At 60.9% G+C, this 12,461-nt stretch overlaps 4 protein-coding genes across 4 annotated transcripts; all 4 read right to left on the bottom strand.

Moving 5' to 3' along the window:
• Positions 1 to 1,699: 1,699 nt before the first annotated feature.
• LINJ_22_0910 (conserved hypothetical protein) lies at positions 1,700 to 3,838 on the bottom strand (the record flags this gene model as incomplete). The annotated part of the gene is made up of 1 exon (XM_001465585.1): positions 1,700 to 3,838. One exon carries the CDS (start codon positions 3,836 to 3,838, stop codon positions 1,700 to 1,702), a length of 2,139 nt encoding a protein of 712 aa, XP_001465622.1.
• A 1,298-nt stretch (positions 3,839 to 5,136) lies between these two features.
• On the bottom strand, positions 5,137 to 5,895 carry LINJ_22_0900 (conserved hypothetical protein; the record flags this gene model as incomplete). The annotated part of the gene is made up of 1 exon (XM_001465584.1): positions 5,137 to 5,895. One exon carries the CDS (start codon positions 5,893 to 5,895, stop codon positions 5,137 to 5,139), a length of 759 nt encoding a protein of 252 aa, XP_001465621.1.
• Positions 5,896 to 6,926: 1,031 nt separating this feature from the next.
• LINJ_22_0890 (conserved hypothetical protein) lies at positions 6,927 to 9,299 on the bottom strand (the record flags this gene model as incomplete). Its single annotated transcript, XM_001465583.1, has 1 exon — positions 6,927 to 9,299. One exon carries the CDS (start codon positions 9,297 to 9,299, stop codon positions 6,927 to 6,929), a length of 2,373 nt encoding a protein of 790 aa, XP_001465620.1.
• Positions 9,300 to 10,570: 1,271 nt separating this feature from the next.
• On the bottom strand, positions 10,571 to 10,882 carry LINJ_22_0880 (SmD-1 like small nuclear ribonucleoprotein; the record flags this gene model as incomplete). The annotated part of the gene is made up of 1 exon (XM_001465582.1): positions 10,571 to 10,882. One exon carries the CDS (start codon positions 10,880 to 10,882, stop codon positions 10,571 to 10,573), a length of 312 nt encoding a protein of 103 aa, XP_001465619.1.
• Between the last annotated feature and the right edge of the window lie 1,579 nt (positions 10,883 to 12,461).

Raw genomic sequence — 12,461 nt, 5'->3', positions numbered from 1 at the left:
GAAGATGGCCGCGATTGGTGGGCGGGCACACGCGCACTCATACAAACACACACACACACACACACACACACACAAACAACAACAAGCGCAGCACGACAGAGTTGTGGAGATCGATGAGTGTCGACCCGCACACGAGCAGGGGCAGGTCACAGATGCGAAAGCGAGGTGCAGGAGGGGGGCAGGGGCGGGGTGTAGTAGTGCGGAAGTGAGGGTGTAGCGCTGTACTCTCGGGCTGCGCTGAGAGCACAAAAGAAAATATAATAGGGACTGGCGCGCCACCAGTGGGCGAAGAAAGAGTCGGCGCCCGCCAGGCGAAGAGCGTACGTTTCATGCGGTGGATGCAGGTCCTTCCCCTCTCTCCCTTCCCTCTCTCTTTCTCTGGGTGCCTGCGCAAGCCCGTACTCTGCGTGCGTGAGGGATGGCGGTGGTCGTGATCGCTGCCTCGGACACGAAGGCCACCCAAGAGAACGAGTCAGAGAGGAAGGCGAAAGAGACCGCCGTGCACCGTCTTCCACTCCACTCCTCTCGCTCTCACGGTGGACACGAGAAACAAGCGAAGCTGATGAATGCAAAGTTGGACACGCATGTGCCGGCGTGCGACTTCGTGCGACGATGGCACGGTGGAGCGTGTGTGCTGGCACGCACCGAGCGGAGGTGTGCTCTCGGTGCCGTGCGAGCGGAGCGACTGCGACAAGACACGAAGAGCAGGAAGAGGCATACAGACGCAGGAAACAAATAGAGAAGGATACGAAACACGCGTGGCAGCGTTCGAATACGCTGCAGCCAACGAAAGGTGTGAGAGTCGGAATCGGTCCTTGCTGATCGCCGTGCCAGAGCGCGATGGGGTCCGCGGGAGCACAAGCACGACCATGCACGGAAGCCCTCCATGAGGAGCGCAAGCGAGCTGTGCATGCTACCACGGTGTAGCGACAGGAAGAGGTGATCATGGCGACGCTGTGCCGTCGCATAGGGCGCGCACGCATGCACATCATGGCCCGTCCGTGCGTGATCGTCTCTCTCTATAACCACTTTCCTCTATGCGTACGTGAAAATCACAGGATACGGCCATACGGCTACACCACACCACAGAACAGAAACGCGATGGCGCACACCTCTCAGCACATAGATTCGATGAAAAGAAAGACGAAGTGTGTGCTGAGCGGAGTCGCTGACTACGCCAGAGCACACATACTCACCAAGAGGCACAGATCCAGACGCAACCACACGTGCGAGCATGCAAGCAATTTCGATAAGATCATGAGGACAGAGAGAGAGAAAGCGTAATAGAGAGAAAGGGGGCGAAGGGCAGCAGTAGAGAGGGCGACAACAGACACCGCCAAAGAAAACCAATGAGGGGCCATGGTGGTGGGGTGGGGACAAGGCTTTCGCGCGCGCGCGTCTCGGGTACAAGTGCATGGGGGTGTCCGCAACAGTAATAATAACAGCAACAACTTCGTCGCACATGCCTGAACACCACTTCAGTAACGAAATACACAGCAAGGAAAAAGACTGGAAATTGTTGGCGTGGCGAGCGGCGTTCAAGATCTTGAGTTTTGTGCGGCGGTGGATTGGAGCGCTGAGGCTGCACCGCCGCCCAAACGCAAAGACGCGCGCACAGAGAGACGCGCACTCGCACTTAGGAGAAGGTTAGTCATATCACAAGAGGGGGGAGGAAGGCACGATCCGTGAACGGAAGCGGCTACATGAAGCTGCAGCAACTGGAGCTCACGGCTTCGCGTTGCACCGGCTCCGCTAACGCCATGGCGGGCACACTTGACGGTGTGCACGTGACGTTCTCGAAGGCGGTGAGCGTCAGATCCAGCAGTTGGTTAAGCGTCGGTGGCGCCTTCTGCCGTTTTCTAGCAACCTCCGCCTTAACCAATATCTCCGCCACCAACACGTTGAGATCTTGATGTATGGCGGCCAGCTCCTTTTCGATTATGGAGGCGTTCCGCATGTCCAGCGCGACACCCAAGTCTCGGAAATACAACGCCTGCTCCGCGCGCTGACGCCGCCGACGCTCCTGCCGCAGAGCCACGACCGCATCGTCAGGGCGGTCGGCAAAGTGAGCAGCTTCTTCGCGTGATATTGTAGCGGATGCGACACTATACAGCGAGGCACCTAGGTGATGGCGGTTGTGGCTCGCGCCAAGGCCGCTTAGGTGCATCTCACCCTCGACTGTCAAGCTACCCGCCAAAGAGGAGGCGGCGGTGTAGAGTTGGTACGTGGGGACACCGGAGTTCGTACGAGTGTGCATGCCGGCACCACAGCCCTCGTTCTCGGCATCGTCGTCGCGGTCGTCGGCGCCAGAGAGCGCCGAGCAGACGCCGTCGTCCGTGACGTCCTCGGCACGCCCCGCTCCCAGGGTCACCGTCGCCGCGGCCTGATCCTTCTGGCTAGTCGGCGTGTCGTGCGGCGTCGTGACGGCGGTGGAGCGGTTTGCCGCGGCGGCTGGAGACATGAGGATATGCTTGCCGTTGCGCGCGGAGCTGCCGCCGTACTTGCAAGGCCGCATCGGCCCTGGCGAGCCTGGACCCGTAATTGCGCCGACAACGCTGACACCGCTGCTGCTAAGGTGCTGCAGCTCGACTGCATGCCGCTGACGGGAGATGCGCCGTTGCGTCGTGCCCAGCGGCGGTGGTGGCACGTACAGTGGCCGCGGCAGCGAGTGCGAGGTTTCGGCACCAATCGCATCCTCTTTGTGACCGTTGGGCGCTCCGGCTTCGCTAGCAGGGCCTGCGCTGGCTGCCGAGATGGTTGTTGGCACCTTGGAATCGGCGACACCGCCGTCGCCGGCACGCTCGTCTTCCATCTGTGACGTAAACGCGAACCAATGCCGCAGCACCGCCTCCGAAAAGTTCGTGGCACTTCCTACGATTTGCTTGTGACCGCCGAGCTCAACAGGGATGGTGCTCGCATCCATGTACCGCGGCAGGTCGGCCTTCTCGATCATCTGCACCGAGTTCCGCACATCCTCCGAGCTGCTGCCGACGCACGCCTTGATGGCCGTGCGTATTTCAAAGGAGGCCCCAAGAACCAAGACGGGTCCAAGCAACAGCGGGTAGTACTTGGGGAGTAGGCTAAGGAGGGTGCTGCAGTTCTTCAGGAAGGACGCGTGCATCATCCACGGCGCCCCTTCTTCGTTGACGAGCAGCGTGAATTGCTGGAGGTCACTGACGGCCTCCTTATCCACGTCTTGCACCGCACGTGCCGGGGTAGCTGCTCCTCTGCTGTTTTCGCGGCCGCCGTTCGCAAAGCCGCTCGATGCCGCTGTGGCATCAACGTGCCGGCGACGGCGCCGCTGCATCGCCGCCGCGTCTTCGTTGTTCTTTAGCAGACACCGGGCTTGCATGAACTCCAGGAGAATGACAAGCAGTCGCTGCGCCTCATCCAGCTCCAGCGTGGGCAGCGTGAAGGTGGCCACGTTAATGTAGAGCACCGGCCGGCCCTCCAGGTCGTGGTCCAGCAGATGAAAGGCGCCGCTTCGCAGCGCCGCGACGGTGGTGGGGGTGACACTGATCATCGGAAGTGTACGCTCAAAGATGCGACGGCGGCGCAGCTTCGCCACGGCGTCCTCGACGACAAGATTCTTGGAGCGCAAGTAGCGCAACAGGTACGCATCTACGGCCGTCATAGATAGCCCATACGTGTCGTATACATCGCGGCCGACCGCCTCTTCCTCCGGTGACTTGGGTGTTGCTGCCGCCGCTGCAGCCGCAGGGGCGGCGGACGAGGACGAATCGGCTGTGGTCAGCGGGAGGCCAAGCCGCTGCTTCATCTCTGCTAAGACGACAGCCTCGCGGTGCATCTTCTTGAGCCGCTGCTGTTCCGCGCTCATTGCTGCACGCTCCGTTATCCCGATGAGGTCAAGGGGAGGGTACGTGAGAAGCAGAATGTGGGCGGGAGTAGGAGGTGCCAGGCTGTTTTACGTGCGTGCCCCCTTCTACTGGTCCACTTGCCCTTTAGATTTTGATGAGTGCTGGGGCGAGGGAGCGAAGGAGACCCGCACCCGCAGTCGCAGACTTACAGAGAGGCACACACACACACACACACACACACGAAGCAGAATAAAAAGAAACACACACGCCCGCCAGCGAGCGACAAGAGCCCCCGCCACTGGATAATGAAGCCGACCGAAGGTAGAGCACGCAAACGCTTGCGCCGCCGTTGTGTGTGGATGGGTGTGGGTGCGAGCGTGGGAGTAGGAGGGGAGGGGGTAGGAGGTGTGGTCCGTTGAAAGCAGCGATGATTTAGCGTTTCTGTGAAACGCTGTAGGAGAGCGAGATGGCGGTGTTGTTGTGGTACACGCCGGCAAGCAAACAAGGAGCGAGCAGCGAGCGAGGGTGTATAGGCCGCCGTAATGGCGTCGAGAACGGAGAGGCAGGGAGAGGGGTATGCTAGTGACTGGGCAACAGACAGAGACGTGAACCATGGCGAGACGGGTGCGATGCCTATCGGTGCCGCTTTCCCACAAAAATGGAGGTACGGCATCACCTGGCGTTTTCTCGGCGGCTGACCGCCGCGCACTTGCTCACGCGGGAGCATGGCGGGCGCTGACATACTCACACAAACAGCCAGAAAGCTGTTGTGCCGGGGAGAGGGGAAAGGGGAGAGGTAGGAGTGAGCGAGTGAGGCGTGAGGCGAGAGAAGGACGGGTGGTGGAAGAGAGCCATCCGTACACGATAAAGGTGTCTGGAAAGCCACGTGTGCACTCCGCCGCCCTTCCACGCCGCCGTCACTGTTTCTCTTCCGCTTCAGAGAACCACACGGGGGAGCCGCTAGTCTCGTCTCTGCGGACGCTCTCGCCTACGCTATCGTACCCCATGCCTGCCTCCACAACTTCATCGCCAGCGCCGGCCTTAGCGCGTTATCATGACCATATACCTGCATACTTATAAGATCTCTGCGTGTACGCATGTCACTGGTGTCGGAGCTTCACCGTCCAGCCCCGTCGCCGGCCAATCACGCGCCAAGCGCACTGTGAGGGGGGTTACACCGCACATCCACCGACACGAACAAAACGGAGCAGAGGCGACAGCACCCTCCGTCCTCGAGTACACCGACCTAGAGCGTGTTCGCCAGTGCTGCGTCGCGTTGCGGCAGCACGAATCCGCCTCTACACCCTCAGCTCCCCTCCTACTTCACAAGCAGATTGTAGAGATGCCGAGTCGTGTAGTACCCCGCGCAGCCGAGTCCCATCCAGCTGCTGTACCCGCACCACTTGAGTCGCTTGTGCACCTTGAACTGCTGAAAGGAGGCTAGCATCCACAACCACGATGCAACCGCCTGTGTCAAGAACACCTTTCGCTGCTGCTCCGCGAGCTTCTCCTTGCCTTGTGGCGCGGACTTCTTGATCGCTGATGACAGCGAGTCGTACGCAGTAGGCATCGCCGGCGCCACTGCTGCTTTTCCTGGCGTAGATGCCGGTGTAGCGTTGTGTGGCGGCTGATCGAGCAATACCGGCTTTTCAGCTACGCTTCTTGTCTGGGTTGTGCACAGCGTGCTCTGCAGAGATTCTTGCAGGTACTTCCGCTCTGCCACGTCGACCAGGAACGTCGTTCCCACCGTCCACATGGTGAGCAGCGTCAGGGCGCTACTTTGCCCTTGAATGTGCTGCAGCCCGCTGAAGGTGTAGGCGGCGCAGCTTAGCAGACCGTCCGCGTACGTGTGCCGCCTGTTGGACCCGAGGAAGCGATCCGTGTCCTGCGCTTCTGTGCCGTCGAGACGCGCACCGGCGACGAGGAGGTCGAGCTGCTCCGCCTCAGTCAACGGTGCCGGAGAATTCGCTTCCGGCTGCGGCTGCCGGTGCTGGGCTCCGTGCTCGGTTGCTGCCGCTGGCGCTTCTGCGGTGGCGGTGCCGGCCGCTCCCGAGGCCGAGGAGCGAAACCAGCCCATCGCGTTCTTTCGGGCCTCTTCTCTTGTTTCGTTGGATCCCTGCTGCCGTGGCCTTGCTGGTGACGCGGCGTAGCCACTGGTGAGTGACTGCGGCAAATGTGGGAGGGAGGTATGCGAGGTCACTAGGGTGGTGGTAGCGGTGGAGGCGAGTTCAAGAGAAGTGCATGGAGGTGAGGGGAGAAGGACGTTCTTGGAGGGAGGAGTGGGAGGGGGGGGGCAAAAAGCGACGCGAGAACGCTGATCGGGCTGCTGACTCGCTTCGCTGACGGAGTCGACACCGCTGCCAGATGATCAACCAATCGACAAGTAGTGGAGTCGGAGGGTGTGGGGGAGAGACGGGGACGATGAACTGGCGCGCGAGGGCGAAAAGGATGAGTCACTTGGCGGCGTCTCGCAATGCTACTGCCGTCCGCAGGGAGTCGCTTGCGCGCTATACCACCGGCCCCCTCCCTACGCGCGAACATGCACGCTCACACCACGTGCATGCACGGGCAGCTCCATCTGCATTTACACAGCTCCGTCCCCTCTCCCCTTGTCGTGCCCCACTCCGCACTCTTTCCGTGTGCCCGCCAACGGCACTCTTGGATCACACTATCTGGGAAGCGCAGAAAAAAGTGCGCAGGCATACACACGCACACACACATATAATGTGTGTGTACACATGTACATGCAAACATATATATCTATGTGTATGACACTACACATCCGCACGCCATACTGTCATCGCTCTTGCTGTCGCCTGACAAAAACTAAAGAAGGGAGGGAGACGGCGGCGGCGGCGGATCACCGAGAGCGAGCGAGAAGCGAAGGGACGAGAGCGAGAAGGGGGCGCGCCCATCTATCATCTATGCCACCCCTGTGAAAAGGCGAAGCTGAGCGCGGGTGGTGACGGAGAAGAGGATTGTGCATGTGCGGCAGTGCTTCGAGTTTGCGTACAGCGCAAGATGCATGCAAAACAGGCGAGGCAGGCGAGACGAAAAAATCAGCCCATCAGCGAGAGAGATGTATGCGCCGTCGGGGAAAGGGGAGCTTCAAAGCCGTTGCTGTTGCTGTTGTCGAAGGTAGGCGCGCCACCGCTGCGCATCGGCCCTCATGCGCTCCCCCTCTACCGCTACCTCTGCCCGGAGCTGCTCTAGCTCCGACTGGCGTTGCCTCTGCTGCAGCTGGTAGGCTGGTAGCTCAAGTGAGGGTGCGAGGGACGATGCCGCTGCGGCGGCACCCGTTGGAATCACCGAGGGCAGACTTGCCTGCCGCACATGAGCGGCGCCAGCCTCTGCTTCCTGATAAAGGCGATCCACGTAGCGGCGCAGTTCGTCGGAGTAGCCATGGTAAGGCACGCTGTTCGGCGTGCCCATCACCGCTTTCGCCATGCTGGGCCGCGGCGACGACTGCAGTGCCGCTTCACGCTCAAGCAGTACGTGTCGGAGTACTTCTTGCGTCGCGCTCGCGCGACCTTCTCCTGTTGCCGCAGTTGCGGTGGATGCTGGTACATAGGTGGCAGATGTTGACGGCGCCGCCGATGGTGCGGCTGCTGCACCAGCATCCGCGGGGATCTGCAGAGAGGCGTAGACGGACTCAACCGCTGGTGGGAGACGACGCGCCGGCTGCTGCTGCTGCTGTTGCTGTGGCGGTGGCAGACCTTTTTTGTTTGATTCACTTGCACCCTGAGGCGATGGCCTTGCCGTCGCTTCACAGGTTGACGTAGAGGAGGAGGAGGTAGAGTGTCCGTGCCGGTGTCGCCTCCGTGAGTTGCTGCTACCTCCAGTGTAGTTCAGAGAGGCTTGCAGGCCGCCGTTAAGCTCCAGGAGTGCGTCGCGGTCGTGGCGTAGAGCTGCGCTGCGTGCCTCCTCCTCCGCTAGCTGCTGCAGCACGACGTTATAATGAAGGGCGCGGTGCTGCACCTCCTGCTCAAGTTGCCAGACGTATTTGTCAGCCTTCTCCAGCAGCATCTGCCGCTCCTTGTCTATCGCGGAGTGGGTCGGCGCAGTAGGAGACCGCGACCTTGACGGTGCACCGGCAATCGCCGGCGGGGTTTTAAGCGCAGACGCACTCCGCGGTGGTGGAGGGACGGATGCCGCTGGCGGCGGCGGCGGGACGGATGCGGCTGATGGCGGTGGCGGCGGAACGGACACGGCTGGTGGTGGAGGGACGGACACGGCTGGTGGTGGTGGAGGGACGGACGCGGCTGGCGGCGGCGGCGGGACGGATGCGGCTGATGGCGGTGGCGGCGGGACGGACACGGCTGGTGGTGGAGGGACGGACACGGCTGGTGGCGGCGGCGGGACGGACGCGGCTGGTGGTGGTGGCGGTGGGACGGACACGGCTGGTGGTGGTGGAGGGACGGACGCGGCTGGCGGCGGCGGCGGGACGGACGCGGCTGATGGCGGGGATGAGGCAGGAGTGGAGACTGTCGCTGTCTTCGCTGTCGGCCCTGGGGCCACTAATGTGGCTGCTGAGGCATAAGTTCCCGCCAATGCTGTGATATCAGGCGCTGCTCCCGTCTTTTCACATCCGCAATGGAGGAAGATATGCAGCGGCTGCTGTTGCGCTGGCTCCGCGGGCGGTGTTGGAGGGGTGCGGTACTTGGCCATGATGCGCTCCAGCACTTCCTGGTCACGAAACGGAGACGCAACCGGTGACGCATTGGAAGCCGTCGCAAGGAGCGAAACGGCGCTTGGCAGCCGAGCCGTTGTTGCGGCGGCGGACTTGGACGGACCGGGAGAAGGCGGGCAGGAGCCGACCGAGTCATCACAGCGCTTTCTGCCGCTGCTACGGCCGTGCCGCTTGCGATGACTGCTGCGATGCCGGCGGTGATTACGACACTGCTGTTCCTCCCTACTTGCGTTGGGCTCATCGAGACAGCCACAGCCTCGACATGTGCAGGCGCCGCACCCCCCTGGCGAGCTTCCTGCAGCTGGCACGCCTTCTCCATTACCGACTACACTGCCAAGGTGGCTCATCTCTGGCAGTTGCGCCGTTGCTGTTCGCCGCGTCGTGCCCCGCGCCGTGCAGTACGCCCCGGCAGTGATATCCACTTCACCCAAGTCTGCGACTCGTAAAACAGCTGCGTGCAGCTGTGGTGACCAAAGAGAGAAGGGCGCGTCAGGGCTCGCTGGTGCTGTCTGCGCTGCGGTCGGCTTTGATGGAGAGGAAGGAAATGGCGCAGGACGAGCAGCGCCGCATTGGCAGTGGCGGTGCTGTGCTGGCGACGCTGGCAGGCTACTTTTACCGAGCGAAGATGATGATGGATCAGTGTGCAGCACCTGTGCCGCTTCCGCCCGCAGCTGCATCCGGTGCTGCAGGCTCCGCAGCGCCGTCACGTTCGCATGGAAGTAGCTCTGCTGTGACTGGTGATGCTGCTGCGTCGGCAGCGGCGTGGTGGTGGTCGGCGTCCGCAACACCATACGCGCGCCTTGATCTATCTCTTCGCACTATTCTTTCCGTTCCTACCTCGGCCTTCTCGTTCCGCGTTGCTGGCACGGCTCGGCAGGGCGAAAACGGCAGAGGGACATAAACCTGACGAAGTGCAGGCGTAGGTGCGTTTACACGTGCTTCTGAGCGTGCGAGGAGAGGGACGGTGGTGGTGGGACACGCGAAGGCGCGTGGCAATCCGACAAATGCCGAGGAAGATGGACAGCGAGCGTGAGAGCGGGAAGAGCGGACGAGGGGATGCAGAAAACTCAAGGCAAGCGAATGAGAGGATGCGAGTAAGCAGCTGAGCAGGTGGGCTGCCTAGAAGACGATGACTCATCGCATGCGCCGCGTGGCCAATGCACACCAACAGGCGTCGTGGCAGAGTGGTCCACTCGCCAGCTCGCCAGCTCGCCAGCCTGCCTGCCCTCTCTTTCGTTCAGCGAAGAAACAGAAAAAAAGGGCGAGCGAAGGGCCGAGCAAGTGACGAGGCGATGAAGACAGTGTAGTGCGAAGACAAAGACACGTACATAAAAAAAGCAGCAGCAACTGCTTCTTTCGGCGTTCTCTATTTTCGTTTCTGGGCTGCGTCGTTTCACATCTACGTCGTCCTTTTCGGTTTGTGATTTAGGTGCGCGCAAGTTACACAACAGAAGCGCACGCACGCCACGACTAGACATACACCGACGCGTAGACACATACATGTACAATGTATACGCATCAAAACGCCAACACAACCGCACACGCGGGCGGCATCCAGATCAGAGCCCTGCCTCCCCTCCTCCTCCCTCCTTTACTCAGAAGCCGTGCTTACGCGGAGCAAGCATCTTTACGCACGGGCCACAAGCGACACGGAATGCCGCTGTGCGCGTGCCTCAGATGACTGCCGCGACGGAGGAAGTGGGGGGGGCGAACGGGAGACTACTGGCGAAGACGGGACGAAGCTGTGCGCGTTTCGTGTGATCGAGGTCAGCTCATCGTGCCGCCATCGGCTCGAGTGCCTCCCCTCCCTTTTCCCCTTCTCGTCCCCCCTATACACTCGCTCATGCACAGCATCAGCGAGAGACTCCTTTCGACATGTAGCCCCGAACTGTCAGCCGCGTCTCTTCGCAGCACCGCCAAAACGTTGGCACGCGTAACTCTCTCTTTCTCTCCTTCCTTCGGGCTTTGTGTGTCCCTCTCCGCTTCAGCAGAACACCTCGATGACCCGATCACTCGCCCGAACGTGCGCGCGCCTCTCTGCCGTAGTCAGCGCCGCCGCGGCCTACTTCTTCGATGCGCCGTTCTTCTTTGTCGAAGCCTGCTTCAGAATATCGTACGTGTTCAGGCTCTCCGGCATAATGATGTAGCGGATCGTGCTACCGCGCACCATGTACTCCTCGACTTCCACAGGGTTCTTGCCCTTGCTGGTGATTTTTGCGTGTGACATGTACGTGTTCATATTGGCATCGACGTAGGCGATTTCGCCTGAGACAATGGAGGCGTTTTTCAGCTCAATCTCGACCAGGGTGCCGCGCAGCTGCTGCAGGAACGTGATGAGCGTGCCGCCTGTTTCAGAAGGTGACACAGATGCCATCTCGCGCCTGTATGCTTGGCGTTTTTTCTTTTTGGGGAGGGGGGTGGGAGGAGGGAGAGGAGGGAGGGCTGGGAGTGGGGTACGGAGGTGCACACCTATGTGAGCCGACAGCGACTCGACGCGTTCGTCGGCAAGCGCTCCGCGAACCACGACAGCTCGGTGAAGTGAGCGGCGAGAGCTGTGATGGATCAGCTGCACGTTCTCTAAAAGCGCAGAAAGAAAGACAGAGCGACCGCGCACGGAAAGGGAAGAGACAGTGTCACTACTACGGACTCGGCGCGTGCGTGCTTGTGCTGGCTTATGGACGGAGCAGAGGGAGGGCTCCACTGCAGGCGCACGTGCCGACAGAGGGGGATGGTGCAGTGGAATAGAACAAGTGGATGGAGAGCAGGCGAGAGAGAGGAAGGAGTCGTAGCCGCGGCAATCGTTGACATGGGGAGACGAATGCTGGTAAAGTTGCCCATGTGCACACATGCGCCGACACGGAGCGGGTGCGCTACTAGGATGGAGATGCGGGGTGGCGGCGGTGGTAATGACGCTTCTTAATGTTCCCCGCCCTTTGCCTGAAGGTGATGTTTGTGCACGAGTCCCACCATCGCCACAGCGTACCGTGACGTGCGTCGACTTACAGGTGGAGAAGCACTCGAAAAGAACACTTGCCCAATCCACCAACTGTGTTGACGACCTACATACATACACACACGCGCACGCACGAGAGGGAGAGCGAGGGGCGCGAGAATATGAAAAATGGAGGCGCTGCGTACCTCCCTCGATCCAAACCCTTGTTGCGCGACGGCACAGGCGTTTGCCTCTCTCTCGTCCTTCGGTTCCATTGTGATGGGCTTTGCTGAGCGGCGGCGTTTTTTCTGCTGCCGCTCCTCCGCACCGAAGGGGGAAGTCGAGATCATGTGCGTGTGCGTGTGTGTGTCGGAGCTCTTTTTCTCATCGGCGCCATCGCCATCGGAACAACAAGAATAATGAGAGGAGGATGAAGCCCCCCCCCTCGCTGCGCGGAAAACACTACCACTTCGGAGGGGAGGGAGATGGAGAGAGGAATAGGTGAGCCATAATGGCGCCGAGCACGCCTACCCTCACACACACACACACGCACACGCAGAACACAAACACATGTATCACGCACGACGCACAACACATAGCCGTGATACTCGAAAAACCACAACACGAGAAGAGCGGAAAGGGAAGGGAGGCGGAGGCGATGCCTAGCCGAGTAAGTGAGTGTGCGCCTATACGCGGGGGTGATCACGAGGTGCCACCTGGCCAGCAAGAGGTAGAGGGAGGGAGCGACAAGACAGACCCTACCCAGACAAGATGATAAAAGGTTGGAGGCGAGTGAAGAGACGGTACAAGAGGAGAGCGGAAGGAGCACAACAGCGGCGCCGGGCGTGTCCAAGAGAGAGAGAGGAGGGGGAAGGTTGCTCAACGGGGGCCGTCGGCCACAAACTCCGTTATACATAGATGCACAGACAAAACCCAGCGCGCATCGAGGCAGAAGCAGCACACCAAGTGGCTTCACGCTCTTGACACGAACACACACACACACACACGTGCATCCAAAGCA

Source organism: Leishmania infantum, chromosome 22 (assembly GCF_000002875.2).
Source record: "Leishmania infantum JPCM5 genome chromosome 22".
Taxonomy (NCBI): Eukaryota; Euglenozoa; class Kinetoplastea; order Trypanosomatida; family Trypanosomatidae; genus Leishmania; species Leishmania infantum.
The sequence above is the reverse complement of the archived record's forward strand: the minus strand, read 5'-3'. Positions and strand labels throughout refer to the sequence as shown.